The following is a 16,835-nucleotide window of genomic DNA, read 5'->3' as shown; positions in this document are numbered from 1 at the left end:
ACAAAATATTTTGATAACGAAATCCGCCACGAAAGAAACGACAACCACTCTCGCGCACGTTATCCTCACAACAAAACATTAGATTTTGAATTTTGAACACATGCCGCGCTAAGGAGGTTGAAAAGTAGGGGACAGCGCAATAAGAAGTCTTTTGAAGTGAAGCCTTGTTTTTGAGAGGGGATATCCTAATTAGTCCTATCCTTATCTTAATAGTCCTATCCTTATCCTAATAGGATAAGGATCCTAATAGGATAAGGATCCTATAGGAAATAGAAAGGAAAGTAATGTAATCGGGTCAATTTTTTTAATCATATTTTATGTTGGTACCTATTTATGATTTTTTGCGTACTCTGGTAGGTAGAACTTCTTTTTGGTTCTAGTTGAAAGTAGGTAGAACTTCACTACATAAACTACATTGCTTAGAATCGTGAACTTCTCTGGTAGGTAGGTAGGTAGAACTTCACTAAAAAAAGACAGAGGGAGGGAGAGTAAAAAAAGGACGGAGAGATAGAGGAGAAAGGGGAGGGATAGATTGAGAGAAAGATGAAACGGAGGAAAAAATAAGAAAGAAAGAAATTTGAAAATTTGGACCGATTGCAATACTTTCATTACTAGTATAGCTCGCTATACTGTAGTAATAGAAAGTAAAAAGGACGGAGAGATAGAGGAGAAAGGGGAGGGATAGATTGAGAGAAAGATGAAACGGAGGAAAAAGTAAGAACTTTGTGTTGACTCTGTTGACGCACCATAATAAATTAAAATAAAAATAAATAAATAAATAAATAAGATTACTTTTCGCACGAATGAGCTCCTAACATAAAATCTGTTGTGTTTTCCAGTGTTAGGATGGCGTCAGGCACCCCTATGGATATTAAGTACAGACTATACCAACTATGCCATCGCCTGGTCTTGTATGGACTTTCGAGGCCTCTTCAACATTCGTAAGTATCTATGAAGAAAGACTTTCCTTATCCTATTGAATGATGCTTATTTGGATGTTCTTGTTCTTATACCCTAACTTTTACAATATCTCTAACCGTTTAGTCGGTATAGCTGAAAACCGCCAAAAAAAACGGTCGAAAACCGCCAAAAAGCGGTCAAAATACCTTATTTGGGTGTTCTTGTTCTTATACCCTAACTTTTACAATATCTCTAACCGTTTAGTCGGTATAGCTGAAAACCGCCCGAAAAACGGTCGAAAACCGCCAAAAAGCGGTCAAAATACCGCCAACCGCAGCATCTTATTTTGAGTGTTCTTGTTCTTATACCCTAACTTTTACAATATCTCTAACCGTTTAGTCGGTATAGCTGAAAACCGCCAAAAAAAAACAGTCGAAAACCGCGAAAAAGCGATGTTCTTGTTCTTATACCCTAACTTTTACAATATCTCTAACCGTTTAGTCGGTATAGCTGAAAACCGCCAAAAAACGGTCGATAACCGGCAAGAAGCGGTCAAAATGCCGCCAACCGCAGCTTCTATCTCAACCAAACGTTTCGTGTCGCATCCTTGTCACATTTGACATCTACATACCAAATTGCAAGTCTCTTAACCGTTCTCGAGATATTTTGTTTACAGACAGACAGACACACAGACAGACAGACACACACACGGACCAATGGCTGAAACTTTGTATTTAGGCTCTAGGGACCTCAAAACGTGTTTTGGCACTAAAAACTGACCATCGAAAATTTGACCCGATTACATTACTTTCCTTCCTATAGGATAAGGAAAGTAAAAAGATGTGTTCTTTATAAATATACAAATCCTAAACAGATAAGGTTCTTTCTCGGGAATATAAGAGCTCCGTTTTCACAGTTCCCTCAATCAAAATTAGTTCTTCTCTGCCCTTGACTTCTTTGAAGTTCATAGCAGGTTGGTAGATAGATAGGCAGGTAGTTACGTATAGGTATATATTTTGGTACCTATAGGTAGGTATTTCTCTCCTTAATGTCATGAAAATGATAATTTCATGATGATGTTGCGAAAAATTCCCGATCTAATAATTTGATTTTGACCCGCAGGTGATTCTGCTAGATAATTTCCATTTAGAATTCATTAGGCAGATGATTAAGATGGTTTGGATCATTTACAGTGTGGGAACAGATGAAGCCAACACAGATATACACAGAGACACACAAGGTATTTCGTTATCCAAACTGGCAACCTGATTTAATTAAAAATCTAGGTAACTAATGCGTAATAACGTAATTATAATTAACTTAACAGATAATTTTTATAATTAATAGAAATACCAGCAATTTTTCTTTAATCAAAAAGCACAACTACCGACTACCGAAAGACCGAAACTTCGAAGGATTCAAATAGGACACCCTGTCCAGATTCAAAATTTGACATTATTTATTTCTTCATGCAAAATTTAAATTAGATAGGATAAGAGATAAGAGAAAAAACAACGAGCCACCTACTAGACAATTTAATTAATTATTTTATTTAAAACCTATTTAACTCGTAAAAGAGACAAAAGTTTGCACACAAAAAATCACGAAACGAAAAAGTTTCACAAAATATTTTGATAACGAAATCCGCCACGAAAGAAACGACAACCACCCTCGCGCACGTTATTCTCACAACAAAACAAAATTAGAAATTTTGAATTCGAAACACATGCCGCGCTAAGGAGGTTGAAAAGTAGGGGATAGCGCAGTAAGAAGTCCTTTGAAGTGAAGCCTTGTTTTTGAGAGGGGATATCCTAATAGGATAAGGATCCTATAGGAAATAGGAAGGAAAGTAATTTAGTAATGTAATCGGGTCAATTTTTTTAATCATATTTTATGTTGGTATTTATGACTTTTTTGCGTACTCTGGTAGGTAGAACTTTTTGGTTCTAGCTGAAAGTTTTACTTCAGTAAAAAAAAGACAGTGGGAGCTAGGAGTCAGACTGCAAGCAAGCTGGATAGCAAGAGGAAGGATATTGAGAACAACAACTCCATCACTAGTAAAACATCTCATGATAAAAGAATATCACTGATAAGATCCAAAATAAGAAAATCAAGAGAAAGATCAGCAAGAAAATATCATGGGAAGAAAAACAGGAGAGTAAAAAAAGGACGGAGAGATAGAGGAGAAAGGGGAGGGATAGATTGAGAGAAAGATGAAACGGAGGAAAAAATAAGAAAGAAAGAAAAGAAAGTTCGCAACACTCATATTCATAAAACGCCCTGAAATTATAAAATGCAATACGCATAGTATTTTGTACCGTGAATCTCTATGTATTGCATTTTGCATTATCACATTGTCAGGCGTAAGATGAACTACCAACGCCTTGATATTTTTCATGGCTTATGCAAAATGCAATGTATATTGAATGGTGAAGTGTATTGCGTTTTGTTTCTCCATTTTCATATTGTCAATTGTCGGGCGTAAGATAAACATTCGTTTTTAGTGGACTGTTTACTTTACTGCAACTACACATTAGTGGGAATCTCGAGCTAGATATCCCTAAAAATAAGGAAAGTAAAAGTAGACCTACCTATCTACCTAAAAAATTGTTGAAATGTATTGCGTTTTGTTTCTCCATTTTCATATTGTCAATTGTCGGGCGTAAGATAAACATTCGTTTTTAGTGGACTGTTTATACTGCAACTACACATTAGTGGGAATCTCGAGCTAGGTATCCCTAAAAATAAGGAAAGTAAAAGTAGACCAACCTATCTACCTAAAAAAAATAGATAAAAAGAGCAAATAAAATCTCTGTCAAGGGCAAATCCTGCAAATACCTAAGCCTAATAAGCAAATAGGTACCTACCTACTAATTTGAGAGTGTAAATATTGGAAATGCAAACTATAGTATGTCTATGTACCTCCGTGCAATTAGTAGAAGTTGTAGGATGATTACTTGATTAGTTAATTAGCTAAACACTGATTGAAGTGTCAAAGCTGACGTTGCACACATGAAAGAAGTTGTAGGATGATTACTTGATTAGTTAATTAGCTAAACACTGATTGGAGTGTCAAAGCTGACGTTGCACACATGAGAAGTTGTAGGATGATTACTTGATTAGTTAATTAGCTAAACACTGATTGGAGTGTCAAAGCTGACGTTGCACACATGAAAAAAAAATTCAAGATCATTTTTTTGCAACATTACGTACTAAGCGTAGCATTCGCGTGGATCTATATAAATAAAATTGTAGATTTGTCTGTACATTGCTTAGAATCGTGAAATTTTTAGTAATTGAGCTCAAACTTGAAAAAAAATCCAAGATCATTTGCAACATTACGTACTAAGCGTAGCATTCGCGTGGATCTATATAAATAAAATTGTAGATTTGTCTGTAACGTACATTGCTTAGAATCGTGAAATTTTTAGTTATTGAGCTCAAACTTGTACCTACCAAAGTACTACGTTCCTTAAGACCTTTGATATGATGTACGATTATCACAAGTAGGGGGTTCCTATTTAAGATTTTACAGTTGACACTCCTAGGACCGCCCCTCATAGTGCCGAAAAATTGAAATCTCCTAAAAATAGGTTCCCCTCAAAAATAAAGAAATACGTGTTTTAGGATTTTTCCGAATTCTAAACGGTTCTTGAGTTTTCAGGGGTGGCAACTTTTTTTTTAAAAAAAAACATCCTGTAGATAGACAATTAGACACCTTGGATAATATAGTACCTAAGTATATGAATAGAGATAAATGATAAGGTTGCCTCTTGAACGCTTAACTCAAGTGTTAAGTACCTAATAGCTATTTCTTTACAATATCGTGAAAATCAAGTATGAATCAGTTATCAGTTGATTTACCTAATACAAAGCGTATATACAAAGTTACTTCAGGAATCAAAACACTGAACACATAAGATAAGTACTAGGACTGGGAATTATCTTGGAATATTAGAAACAAAAGTTGTGATAAGGTTGCCTCTTGAACGCTTAACTCAAGTGTTAAGTACCTAATAGCTATTTCTTTACAATATCGTGAAAATCAAGTATGAATCAGTCATCAGTTGATTTACCTAATACAAAGCGTATATACAAAGTTACTTCAGGAATCAAAACACTGAACACATAAGATAAGTATAAGTACTAGGACTGGGAATTATCTTGGAATATTAGAAACAAAAGTTGTGAATATCTGTGAAAATCAGTAAATTTCCAAAAACAGTTTTTAGACCAAATTTTGAAAATCGTAAAATATCATAGACCAAGTTCTTGAACATCTTGCAAATTCAAAATGTCAACCGTGGGCCCAAGTCCTCTTCCGGTGTTGTCTATGGTTCTGGTGACCCTACTAATGCTGATGGTTTTCAATCACAATGATGTTTTGGGTTTCCAATTTGAGCTCGGTTTCTGTCCTCGGCCAAAATTGATGAATGATTTCAATTTGACTAAGGTAAGTACCACGTCCTCCTCTCTTCTTTGGTTGTTAAGGCCACTCACTGTCAGGTAGACTTGACAGGTACGCCTGTCAGGTCTACGGTACAAGTATGAATCAGTTATCAGTTGATTTACCTAATACAAAGCGTATATACAAAGTTACTTCAGGAATCAAAACACTGAACACATAAGAATATTAGAAACAAAAGTTGTGAATATCTGTGAAAATCAGTAAATTTCCAAAAACAGTTTTTAGACCAAATTTTGAAAGTCGTAAAATATCATAGACCAAGTTCTTGAACATCTTGCAAACTCAGAATGTCAACCATGGGCCCAAGTCCTCTTCCGGTGTTGTCTATGGTTCTGGTGACCCTACTAATGCTGATGGTTTTCAATCACAATGATGTTTTGGGTTTCCAATTTGAGCTCGGTTTCTGTCCTCGGCCAAAATTGATGAATGATTTCAATTTGACAAAGGTAAGTACCACGTCCTCTTTTCTTCTTTGGTTGTTAAGGCCACTCACTGTCAGGTAGACTTGACAGGTACGCCTGAACAGGTCCGTCTGTCAGATCTAACGGTATTCCTACTAATGCTGATGGTTTTCAATCACAATGATGTTTTGGGTTTCCAATTTGAGCTCGGTTTCTGTCCTCGGCCAAAATTGATGAATCATTTCAATCTGACCAAGGTAAGTACCACGTCCTCTTTTCTTCTTTGGATTTTAAAGCCGGACAGTCACTGTCAGGTAGACTTGACAGGTACGCCTGAACAGGTCCGCCTGTCAGATCTACGGTATTACATTGTTTTGTTTATTCTCGAGCCAATGGGCACTGATACCACCGGTAGAAGCATTTTTTTTTTTTTAATCCGGGATAGTCAAGAAGACAAATTTTGTAGCCAAAACCAAATGTCAGCCCAAAAACAACCCCACCCTGTCTATAAACACGGGGAAAGGCGAAGAAGTCAAGAAGATAAATTAATCACCTTGCTTACCGACTATTTATTACTCATTATAACAACGTTTTTTGGTATATTTTTCAGTATTTGGGCACTTGGCATCAGCAAAAGTTCATGACAAATCTGCCTCTCTTATCCTCGATTGGAAAATGCCCGAAGCAAACACTGACGTCTATAACGGGAAAAGCATTTTTTTTTTTTTTTTTTTTAATCCGGGATAGTCAAGAAGACAAATTCTGTAGCCAAAACCAAATGTCAGCCCAAAAACGACCCCACCCCGTCTATAAACACGGGGAAAGGCGAAGAAGTCAAGAAGATAAATTAATCACCTTGCTTAGCGATTATTTATTACTCATTATAACAACGTTTTTTGGTATTTTTCAGTATTTAGGCACTTGGCATCAGCAAAAGTTCACGGGGAAAGGCGAAGAAGTCAAGAAGATAAATTAATCACCTTGCTTACCGACTATTTATTACTCATTATAACAACGTTTTTTGGTATTTTTCAGTATTTGGGCACTTGGCATCAGCAAAAGTTTATGACAAATCTGCCTCTCTTATCCTCGATTGGAAAATGCCCGAAGCAAACACTGGCGTCTATAAACAACCAAGCAGATACTGTATCCGTGATAAACTCTCTAACATTTGATTTAGGGTAAGTTTTTTTTCTTTCTTTCTTTTTAATTCTTAATAAAATAAAAAAAAAAAATGTGCATAGGTACCGCTTTCGCATTACTTCAGGGCACATTCTTTTACATCCATGCCTATCCAAGAACGGAAAAATATGGTTAGAAAATTTTCGCCCTGGCCGGGATTCGAACCTAGCACCTTAGATTGAGAGTCAGTGCTCTTGACCACTCGGCCACAGAGGTCATTGACTAGCTTTTCATCAGTCTGTTTCTTTACATGATGGGTCTGTTATCTGTTTGTACCATAGATATGTATTTCTTCTACATCTATGGTTTGTTCATATGGCTCTAATCTTCCATTTTGGATCCAATTTTAATGGGTCGATTGACAAGAAACTTGGTACTGCGCTTATGTATGTATGTTGTACCTTGGAAGAAAATAGCATAGTCTATCAACATTTTAGGATCATTACGTAATAAAAGAATTCATTGTTAAATGTTTGAAATTTTCACTTGTTCGTAGATACAAATACAACTTTGTAGTGAAAGGTTTTGGCAAGGCTGTGCCTGAGGAGGTTGGAAAGTTAGAATTCAACCTCAGACTCCCTGGTAAGTACTCTACCTAAGAAGGTATTTCAGTGGGTAGGTACCTAATATGTTAGGTGGGTATTTAAGGCCTAAGAACTCTAGATTTACCAATACAATACATATCTATTACAAGTTATAACTATTACTCAATACTCATAGATGTAAACTTTTGCACTCCATAACAACCAATTTTCATTACCTAAACTACCTAGGTAGGTACATAGTAAATATATGAAATGAAACTTTTTTTTAAATTAAATAAAAGATTAGGTACCTTAAATTTAGTACCCGGCTGCACCCCCTACTCTCAATTTGCAACGCAGAGCTTACCGCCATTTTATTTGCGATCAATCTTTTCGTCTCTTCTCAGAATCGCCTCATTATAATACGAGTATGTTCTGATTCACTGAGTTCCCTACAAACCCTGCAGCATAATTTCTCCCTGAACCCTATAGCTGCCGAAATTCGAAACTTGATCTTGAAAAATAAGAGTCTAAACTGAATCTCCAATTTATCTGGGTCCCCTCCCATGTTGGAATAGCTGGGAATGAGGAAGCGGACCGCCTTGCTAAAGAGGCCCTCACTAGCGCTCACCCCTCGGTCAATCAAATTCCAATCCCAAACTACAAGGCTTACAGTAAGAGAAAAATCCTCGAATCCTGGAACTCCGAGTGGCATAACTTGCAGAACAACAAACTCCGCGAAATAAAACCGGAAAACAAACCGTGGAACCCCCCCTATGTTATCAATAGAAAAGATCATTAAGTTTCTCTCACCCATCTACGTATTGGTCATACGAATACAACGCACGTCCACCTTCTGAAGAGAGAAAACCCCGCCATCTGTGTTCCTTGTGGCTGCCAAATTACTGTTAAGCACATATTAAATGAAAGTCAAAACTACTCAAATGTTAGGACCTCCCTCAATCTATCTTCCACTCTACTCTCTTGTCTTAGAGACGATATCTCTCCCCCTCTTGAATTCCTCCGTAGAACCCAAATAAAAATTTAGGTAGTTCTCATTAGGTGTATATAACATTTAACATTTAATTTTGTGGTTGACGCACCATAATAATAATAATAAAAAATAAATATAAGAATAATAAAATAAAAACACGCAAATGAGCTCCTAACAATAAAATCTGTGGTGTTAGTTCCTATTAGCGTGAGAGCTGGCGTCAGGCACACCCTATGGATAGATTAGTAGCAGACTATACCAAACTATGCCATAGCCTGGTCTTGTATGGACTTTCGAGGCCCTCTTCCAACATTTCGTAAGATATCTATGAAGAAAGACTTTCCTTATCCTATTGAATGGAAGTCCTTATTTGGGTGTTCTTGTTCTTTATACCCTAAACTTTTACAATAATCTTCTAACCGTTTAGTCGGTATAGCTGAAAACCGCCAAGAAAAACGGTCGAAAACCGCCAGAAAGCGATCAAAATACCGCCAACCCGCAGCACCTACCTCAACCAAACGTTTGTGTTGCATCCTTGTCACATTTGTGAACTACATACTAAATTTCAAGTCTCTAGCTCATACCGTTCCCAAGATATTGCTAAATTACACCAAAAAGCGGTAAAATGCCGCCAACCGTTGCTCCGATCTTAAACAAAAGTTTCGTGTCGCATCCTTGTCATAATTGAGATCTGTATACCAAATTTCAATTCTCTAGCTCTTACCGTTCTCGAGATATTTTGTTTGCAGACAGACAGACAGAAGGACAGACACACGGACCAATGGCTGAAACTTTTGATTTAGGCTCTGGGGACCTCAAAACGTGTTTTGGCACTAAAAACTGACCATCGAAAATTTGACCCGATTACATTACTTTCCTTCCTATAGGATAAGAAAAGTAAAAGTAATAATAGAAACCTTTTTGTATCAGTACAAGATAGTTCAACTACATAGGTGACGGAATAAATGTCCGAGGGTTGCCACTGTTGCCAGCCTAGTTAGCTTGAAGGGTCGCGAGTCTGCCTTGTAAGCGCTAGGCCGCGGGTTAGATTCCTGCCTGGGGCAGCCCCGGCCATGATCTCTCTAGAATTGATGGTGCTGTCCCTGACGGTTCCTCACTTTATATTTCACCATTTTATAGGACACTCACCAAAAATAAAAGTAATAAATTAGTAATAGTGCCTATCTGCCTATAGTTAAATACCTATTAACTTGAGTTACCTATTCATTTTATTGCCCACTGTGGTTCTCTCTCTCTCTCTCTCTCTCTCTCTCTCTCTCTCTCTCTCTCTCTCTCTCTCATTCTATATCCCTTCTTCCTTTCTCTCTATCACTCTCTCTCTCTCTCTCTCATTCTATATCCCTTCTTCCTTTCTCTGTATCACTCTCTTTCCCTCTATCCCTCCCTCCTTCCTTTCTCCATCACTGTGCATGACCTCATCTATCTTATCTTTTCTTTCCACAGAAACAGGATTCGTTCTGAGCAGAGGTGCCAACAAAACCGAAGACTTTGACAACACAGTCAACACCCATCTGATAGAGTTAGGACTTTCCCCAGCAACGTTTGTACAGTTGGACCAATTTGAATGCGAATAAAAGCACGAGGAGCCAGCGTCAAGCGCTAGGCCGCGGGTTCGATTCCCGCCCGGGGCGGATTTTATCCCTAACGGATAATGTTCGTTCTCGGAACGGCTGGCTTTCTCCTATCTCTCTTCGATTCAATTTCGGGACAAGAAAACTCTAGCACTTACAGTTCCCTCTATCAAACCTCTATCATATTTCACTCTATTATTTTTATTATTATTAATAATAAATTCATAAATTGTACCTACAACTTCATTAATTTATTGAATAATTAAATAATTTAATGAGATTCACACGTGGACATTTTTTCATTTATGTGCAGTTAAATCTAATTATATTTTCGTAAACGATAGGCAATTGATAAGATAGACTCTGAGGTACCTGCCCCGGGCGGGAATCGAACCCGCGGCCTAGCGCTTACAAGGCAGACGCACTACCAACCAAGCTAACTAGGCTGGCCATTTTTTCATTTATGTGCAGTTAAACCTAATTATATTTTCGGAAACGATAGGCAATTGATAAGATAGACTCTGACCATTCATTCTTTCTGTTTGAGTAATTTTGCTGCATTCTCCAGAACTCGGTGCCATAATCCCCTTTTGAATAGGCACATACTGCCCTCTTCCCAACCTTACCTCGTCTCTTTCGGTTAGGCAGTGAGGCAGGAGAAAGAGAAGTGAGGATTCTCTTCCCTCATCACTTTCGGCGAGATAGAAATGAGGTACCTAGCTGACGTGGTAAGTAGGTACTTTTCATCATTATATCTTTATCAGAACCAACAAGCTGGGCCCGTCCCTCCGGGAATTTTTTAGCCCGTAGTTTATGCGATCGTGATTAGAGAAAATCAGTACCTATGTACCTACCTAATTTGTTTAATATTCAGTTTATTATTATTCTTGATTTGATTTTTCGATTTTGGTGTCATGTAATGATTTAAAATCAAGACTAGAGCTCGTTCTCCCTTTATTTAAAATCAGTACCTATGTACCTACCTAATTTGTTTAATATTCAGTTTATTATTATTCTTGATTTGATTTTTCGATTTTAGTTTCATGTATGTACCTATGTACCTACCTAATTTGTTTAATATTCAGTTTATTATTATTCTTGATTTGATTTTACTTTCATGTAATGATTTAAAATCAAACTAGAGCCCGTTCTCCCTTTATTCCCAATATAATGCTGTACCTATGTACCTACCTAATTTGTTTAATATTCAGTTTATTATTATTCTTGATTTGATTTTACTTTCATGTAATGATTTAAAATCAAAACTAGAGCCCGTTCTCCTTTTATTCCCAATATAATGTTGAAGTCACCCATCCATTTATTGGCCTTGCTCGGTGTAGCTCAACATAGGTGACGCTAAAACCGGTCTTAAATTAACGACTGATCATAAAACTTTCTCGCTTTGAGTTCATAGGTCGTCGCGACAAATTTCAAGATCAGAGCTCATTTGTGTGAGAAAATGTGACAAAAATCCCCGAAAAACCAGTTTTTTTGGCTCTTTGGTTTTCTGGACAAAATTTGCACCACCACTTTTGTGTTCCTGGTAAAAAAAGCCTTTAATTTGATATATAGGTCGACCAGGTTTGGATAAGTCCTTCTATGGGGACAGACCGACAGACGACACCGAAGCGAATACAATAGCCCGTCCCTTATACCTTTTTTTTTATTACTATCGTAATAATAAAGGAAGGACGGGCTAAAAAAGGGATGTGAGGAAATGAAGAGAGGAGAGGGAGGGAGCAAAGGAGAACAAAAGGGAGGAGGAAGGAGAAGAGATAAAGGAAGGGAAGAGAGTAAATGAAGAGAGGTGAGGGAGGGAGCAAAGAGGAGGAGAATGAAGGAAGAAACATGGATAAAGAGGGGGTGCAGAGATAGGAAAGGGGAAGGAAGAGGGATGAAGGGAGAGAAGAGATGAGGAAGGAAGAGAAGAGCTATAAAGAGTGAGTAAATAGAGAAGAGAAGGGAGGGAGTGTTGGGGAAGGGAATAATAAAAAAAGACATAATAGGTATATTGCCTTTAATTTAATTTAATTTTTAATTTTTCAAGTTTCCATTTATTTTTTGATCGACAAAACTCTCAGAACATACATTTTTTATAAATGGTGGACCCATCCGTATAAGCAGAGCTTGATAATCAAGCATGGTAATCATGCTTGATTGATTATCAAGGTAATTATGAAATCAAGCAAAGTAATAAGAAAACTAGGAGACAAAATATGTACATATATGTTAATTAATTTTATTGGTGTGTCCATACTTGTGTTGTTTCAGTGATTGGAGTAAAGCAAGGTCCACTGTGGATATTAAGTACAGATTACAAGGATTATGCTATCGCTTATTCCTGTATGACTTACAAGGATATCCTTTACTTTCGTAAGTACCTACATATCACCGTCAAAGACTGGTATCCTCCCTGTTTAGAATCCCCCAGCCAGACTAAGCTGGTTTACTCTCTGTTTAAAATCCCCCAGCCAGACCTATGTACCCACATAAAATAACAGGTCTTATTTCAACGGTTTACCACTTTATTGACAAATAAGTTTCTTTACAGCTCTTTCATCTTTGTATTTTCAGAAGTCGGATATATTCTGACCAGGAGAGCTAACTATAACCATTCCAAAGAATTTGACGAAGCTGTCGACATATTTGTGAAGAAGGTAGGACTTTCCCCTGACAACTTTCTGCGACTCAACCAAAAAAATTGCGATTAACGTCATTCGAGAGGAATTACGAGAACGTGTCTCTCTATCTTGCCAGTAAACCCAACAACTTCAAAGTCTCTCTTGGGGGAAAGGTTCAAACTATCAATACACATTAACTTACCATTCCTTCTCTTGGTTTCATAACGGCAATCCAATGACTAAAGTTGATAAAAAAGAAAGAAAGAAAAAAAAAAAATAAATAATTAAAGAAACTTCGACTGACCCGATCGGCCGATTACCGAGAACTGAACTTGCTAGACGATTCCAAATGCGTAGAAAGCAAAAGTTGACTGCGTAGAATTTTTTCCTCGACTCTGATTGGCTGTTCCGAAAGAATTGTATAGACTAGTATAGAATCAAGGCGACTATACACGGTTGGAAATTTTGTCAGCAACTTGAAATATTCTACAGCTGATTTTCAGCATACATATTTGTAGAAAAAAAAAGGAATCATATCAGTTTTCTATTCGCCCACTTTTTTAGTCGAGGCGTGGAATTCGGCCCTCAATTGTTTGAGCATAAACATAGCAGTAGGCGGCTGTAGGGGCAGTACCCTAAAACCCCCCAAAAGCTCAATGGGCCAAAAACTGATGAGGAAAATTCCTTCATGTGTTTGACATCACAGACATAGAGGACTGTCGTCTAAAGAATCTAGACCAGCTGAAAAGAGTGTCATATTCGGGAGAAGTGAAAGAATGCAAAAAGTCATCTTAATCACTGTAAGATTATTTACAATCTGATTTTGCGAATGGTGAATGTGTTTGAGAAATATTTTCAGGAGTTCCAATCAAGAGAAAATGACATTCAATTTCTTATTTATAATTAAAAAACAAAAAAATATTCAGTGCTTCGAGTAAATTTAAAAAGAGGGACATACGATACAATCTACAAAATACATAATGAAAATGAAACGAAATCACAGAAAACCCTAGAAAAGTACCTCACTTTATATTTCACCATTTTATAGGACACTCACCAAAAATAAAAGTAATAAATTAGTAATAGTGCCTATCTGCCTATAGTATTATAAGAACTTCTTCATAAGAACAAAGAAAGTTAATTGTTTACTGATAAATACATGAGATATTCATGTACAAAATATTCTCAACAATGATTTCATTGGTACTTACCATTTGATAGTTCCTCATATACGGGATTGTACAGGTCCTGTCCCGTGGGGTGGGCACAGTAGAGGGGGGTAGGGGTGGGTCTTGAGCAGATGAACACAGGCTGATGGCCACCCAACATGGGAGGGTAGTGGTTGGTCACGTAATGGTGATCGTTGGGGTGGTGAGGTAGCATGGTGTGTTGAGAGTGAGGGTAGTTCTTCACATCCAACATCTGCGGGGGAGAACAAGAGAAATGGTGTTAAGAATTTAGAATAAGTTCAACATCAACAAAAAAATCCTGGTTTTACAGTCTCGAGTTGAAATGCATTTTGGATTTAGCGCGAACGCAGGTACATGAAAAACTTCAAAAATTGCCCAATATACATAGTTTCAAGACGAGACTGTATATCCGGAGGTAAGTAAGTACCTACGTTAGGAATTTATACTATGGCCTGGACTCCTAGAAGTACAGTCTTGAACTACGTAATCTTCACATCATGGAATACACAGATTTACAGGATAAAGTAATTCAGGTTAAAGTTCAATATCTCATCTCCTGAGAACCACCTTGGCAGACCCAAGACTTTGAAAGATGACAAGAAAAGAGAAAGGTTAAGTCTCTTCTGATGAATACAACAGCATCAGCAAGTATCTCAACATTCAAATTAAAACAAGTCGAGTTTGATTGAAAGATAACGGTACGTCTTGATTTGGTACTCACAACGGCACGAAAGATGACAAGAAAAGAGAAAGGTTAAGTCTCTTCTGATGAATACAACAGTATCAGCAAGTATCTCAACATTCAAATTAAAACAAGTCGAGTTTGATTGAAAGATAACGGTACGTCTTGATTTGGTACTCACAACGGCAATTTGCAGTAGCTAAAACAACCTAATTAGAGTACCTATCTACCTACGTTGCAGTTTCATCAATTCAGCAAATGAGTCACACAATACTCAGTAATTTTATTTATCATGAATACCTATCTCACAACGGCAACATCTCGAACCACCAAAACTTGATGAGAGATTGCTTGATGGGTTCGGATCGATCTTGAAGCCTCAAAGCTCTTCAGCATTAATATTTATTAAACAAAGAATCATAAATTTCTTCCCGAGAGATAAGAGGAGATTTTGTTTTGAGATTGAAATTATGAGAAGGGTCAATATCGTAAATAAGTAAAGAGTAAATAAATTTCCATCAAATACAGGGCGTGTCAGAATTTTGTGTTCAGGACTTTGTCCTCTCTTTCAGGTTTTGTGCTCTAATTTTCAATCTAAATTCTCTTCTTTAGTGCACCCTGTCAGGATAACCACATTATTCCTTTTGAAGATTAAAAAGTCCGTTATGTCTACAATCCTTTAACTTCCTAAATTTCCAAACTATCTTTCCCAGATTAGCTCTAATTTTCAATCTAAATTCTCTTCTTTAGTGCACTCTGTCAGGACAACCACATTATTCCTTTTGAAGATTAAAAAGTCCGTTATGTCTACAATCCTTTAACTTCCTAAATTTCCAAATACCTATCTCATTCCGCGAACTGCGCCCAAAATAAATATAATAAAAAAGGCTAAAATCAATCAAGTATGATACATAATTTGAATTATTATCATAAAAAAGTGATATAGGGAGGTAATATATTTTATTTTACACGATTGCAATTATTTGAAAAATTGAATTTCATTTTCAATTAAAATACAGAATACGTCATTGATTGTGCACAATCAATACCATTGATTTATAATTTTAGGACTACATCATACTGATCAGATACATAATGCATTGCTTTGATCCCGACCAGCGCGCAGCGCCACCGTTCTTATCTTCCATAAACGCAAAAAGTCATTTTAATCACTGTAAGATTATTTACAATCTGATTTTGCGAATGGTGAATGTGTTCGAGAAATATTTTCAGGAGTTCCAATCAAGAGAAAATGACATTCAATTTCTTATCTATAATTAAAAAAACAAAAAAATATTCAGTGCTTGGAGTAAATTTAAAAAGAGGGACATACGATACAATCTACAAAATACATAATGAAAATGAAACGAAATCACAGAAAACCCTAGAAAAGTACTCCATAGGAGCATCAAGTATTCCATAGTAAATCTAACGTAGTAAGCTCAACTCTACATCAGTAAAGGGTGGGCCATGTTTTCCAAGATAAAAGTTGGGCACCTCACTGTGGTATTATGCAGGTAAGACTATTTATAGAAGGATAGGTCAATGTAACCAATCTTCTCGAAGAGACGCCCACATTTACACTCCGGAAAGCCATGAGCTTCCACCTGATATTATCAAGATGGAACGTTTCAGTCATTACTAGGAGTACAAGTTCTCAGAGTTGAGCCTATGATTCGTTCTACTCCTATTGCTAGTACCTCGTGCTGAGGTCCCCGTACTTTGTGTTCCTCCCCCTGACGTGTTATTACTATAGCCAGAGTCTGAGTCTTGACTTGGCACTTTCATTGGATGCGAAGACACAGGTGGGGGAGGGGGGACATGCGATAGAATTGGTCTAAAACTGGAGACCCCATTGGAGGAGTCTTGAGGATGTCGCTGCGATGCCTACTCCTATTGCTAGTACCTCGTGCTGAGGTCCCCGTACTTTGTGTTCCTCCCCCTGACGTATTATTACTATAGCCAGAGTCTGAGTCTTGACTTGGCACTTTCATTGGATGAGAGGACACAGGTGGGGGAGGGGGGACATGCGATAGAATTGGTCTAAAACTGGAGACCCCATTGGAGGAGTCTTGAGGATGTCGCTGCGATGGATACGCGGTAGATATCACAGGTACGCTTTGGTAGGGGGCACAGGACCGGCTAGCAGGCACAGGAACAACATAGGGGGGACGATGTTGACTGGAGGGTGGGGCAGGCTGTCCCATGTTGGGATAAAGTTGTAGCAAGGCATCCACCAGGAGACCTTCATGATAAGCTTCCGGTGGTTTGGCATTGCGCC

General features: G+C 37.4%; 2 protein-coding genes and 1 long non-coding RNA gene across 5 annotated transcripts; 2 read left to right on the top strand and 1 right to left on the bottom strand.

Moving 5' to 3' along the window:
• Window positions 1-811: 811 nt before the first annotated feature.
• On the top strand, window positions 812-10,096 carry LOC113469005. Its single transcript, XR_003392557.1, has 2 exons — window positions 812-941; window positions 9,934-10,096. It is a non-coding gene; the product is annotated as an uncharacterized LOC113469005 (long non-coding RNA).
• On the top strand, window positions 4,733-7,565 carry LOC103513092. 3 transcript variants are annotated; one of them, XM_026826389.1, is made up of 5 exons: window positions 4,733-4,873; window positions 5,555-5,724; window positions 5,937-6,026; window positions 6,805-6,950; window positions 7,448-7,565. In XM_026826389.1, exons 2-5 carry the CDS (start codon window positions 5,656-5,658, stop codon window positions 7,548-7,550), a joined length of 408 nt encoding a protein of 135 aa, XP_026682190.1. In that variant the 5' UTR covers window positions 4,733-4,873; window positions 5,555-5,655; the 3' UTR covers window positions 7,551-7,565. The 3 variants fall into 3 exon arrangements, with proteins under 3 accessions (XP_026682190.1, XP_026682192.1, XP_026682191.1); XM_026826391.1 differs by lacking the exon at window positions 5,937-6,026 and having other exon boundaries at window positions 4,734-4,873; window positions 5,555-5,814; XM_026826390.1 differs by lacking the exons at window positions 4,733-4,873; window positions 5,555-5,724; window positions 5,937-6,026 and adding an exon at window positions 4,969-5,353.
• Window positions 10,097-14,741: 4,645 nt separating the features above from the next.
• Window positions 14,742-16,829, bottom strand: LOC103513088. The gene is made up of 3 exons (XM_026826388.1): window positions 16,635-16,829; window positions 15,396-16,428; window positions 14,742-14,854 (listed from the first exon to the last, which is right to left on the bottom strand). Exons 1-2 carry the CDS (start codon window positions 16,759-16,761, stop codon window positions 16,196-16,198), a joined length of 360 nt encoding a protein of 119 aa, XP_026682189.1. The 5' UTR covers window positions 16,762-16,829; the 3' UTR covers window positions 14,742-14,854; window positions 15,396-16,195.
• Window positions 16,830-16,835: the final 6 nt, after the last annotated feature.

Source organism: Diaphorina citri, unplaced genomic scaffold (genome assembly GCF_000475195.1).
Source record: "Diaphorina citri unplaced genomic scaffold, Diaci psyllid genome assembly version 1.1 scaffold923, whole genome shotgun sequence".
In the NCBI taxonomy this organism is placed as follows: domain Eukaryota; kingdom Metazoa; phylum Arthropoda; class Insecta; order Hemiptera; family Psyllidae; genus Diaphorina; species Diaphorina citri.
This window is presented reverse-complemented; position numbering and strand designations above follow the sequence as displayed.

Coding starts and splice junctions, on each gene's coding strand:
- LOC103513088 (XM_026826388.1), bottom strand. CDS start 16,761: ATGGGACAGCCTGCCCCACCCTCCAGTCAACATCGTCCCCCCTATGTT. Junction 16,429..16,634: donor CGCGTATCCATCGCAGCGAC/ATCCTCAAGACT, acceptor CATCGCAGCGAC/ATCCTCAAGACTCCTCCAAT.
- LOC103513092 (XM_026826389.1), top strand. CDS start 5,656: ATGTCAACCATGGGCCCAAGTCCTCTTCCGGTGTTGTCTATGGTTCTG. Junction 5,725..5,936: donor TGACCCTACTAATGCTGATG/GTTTTCAATCAC, acceptor CTAATGCTGATG/GTTTTCAATCACAATGATGT. Junction 6,951..7,447: donor TCTCTAACATTTGATTTAGG/GTAAGTTTTTTT, acceptor ACTTGTTCGTAG/ATACAAATACAACTTTGTAG.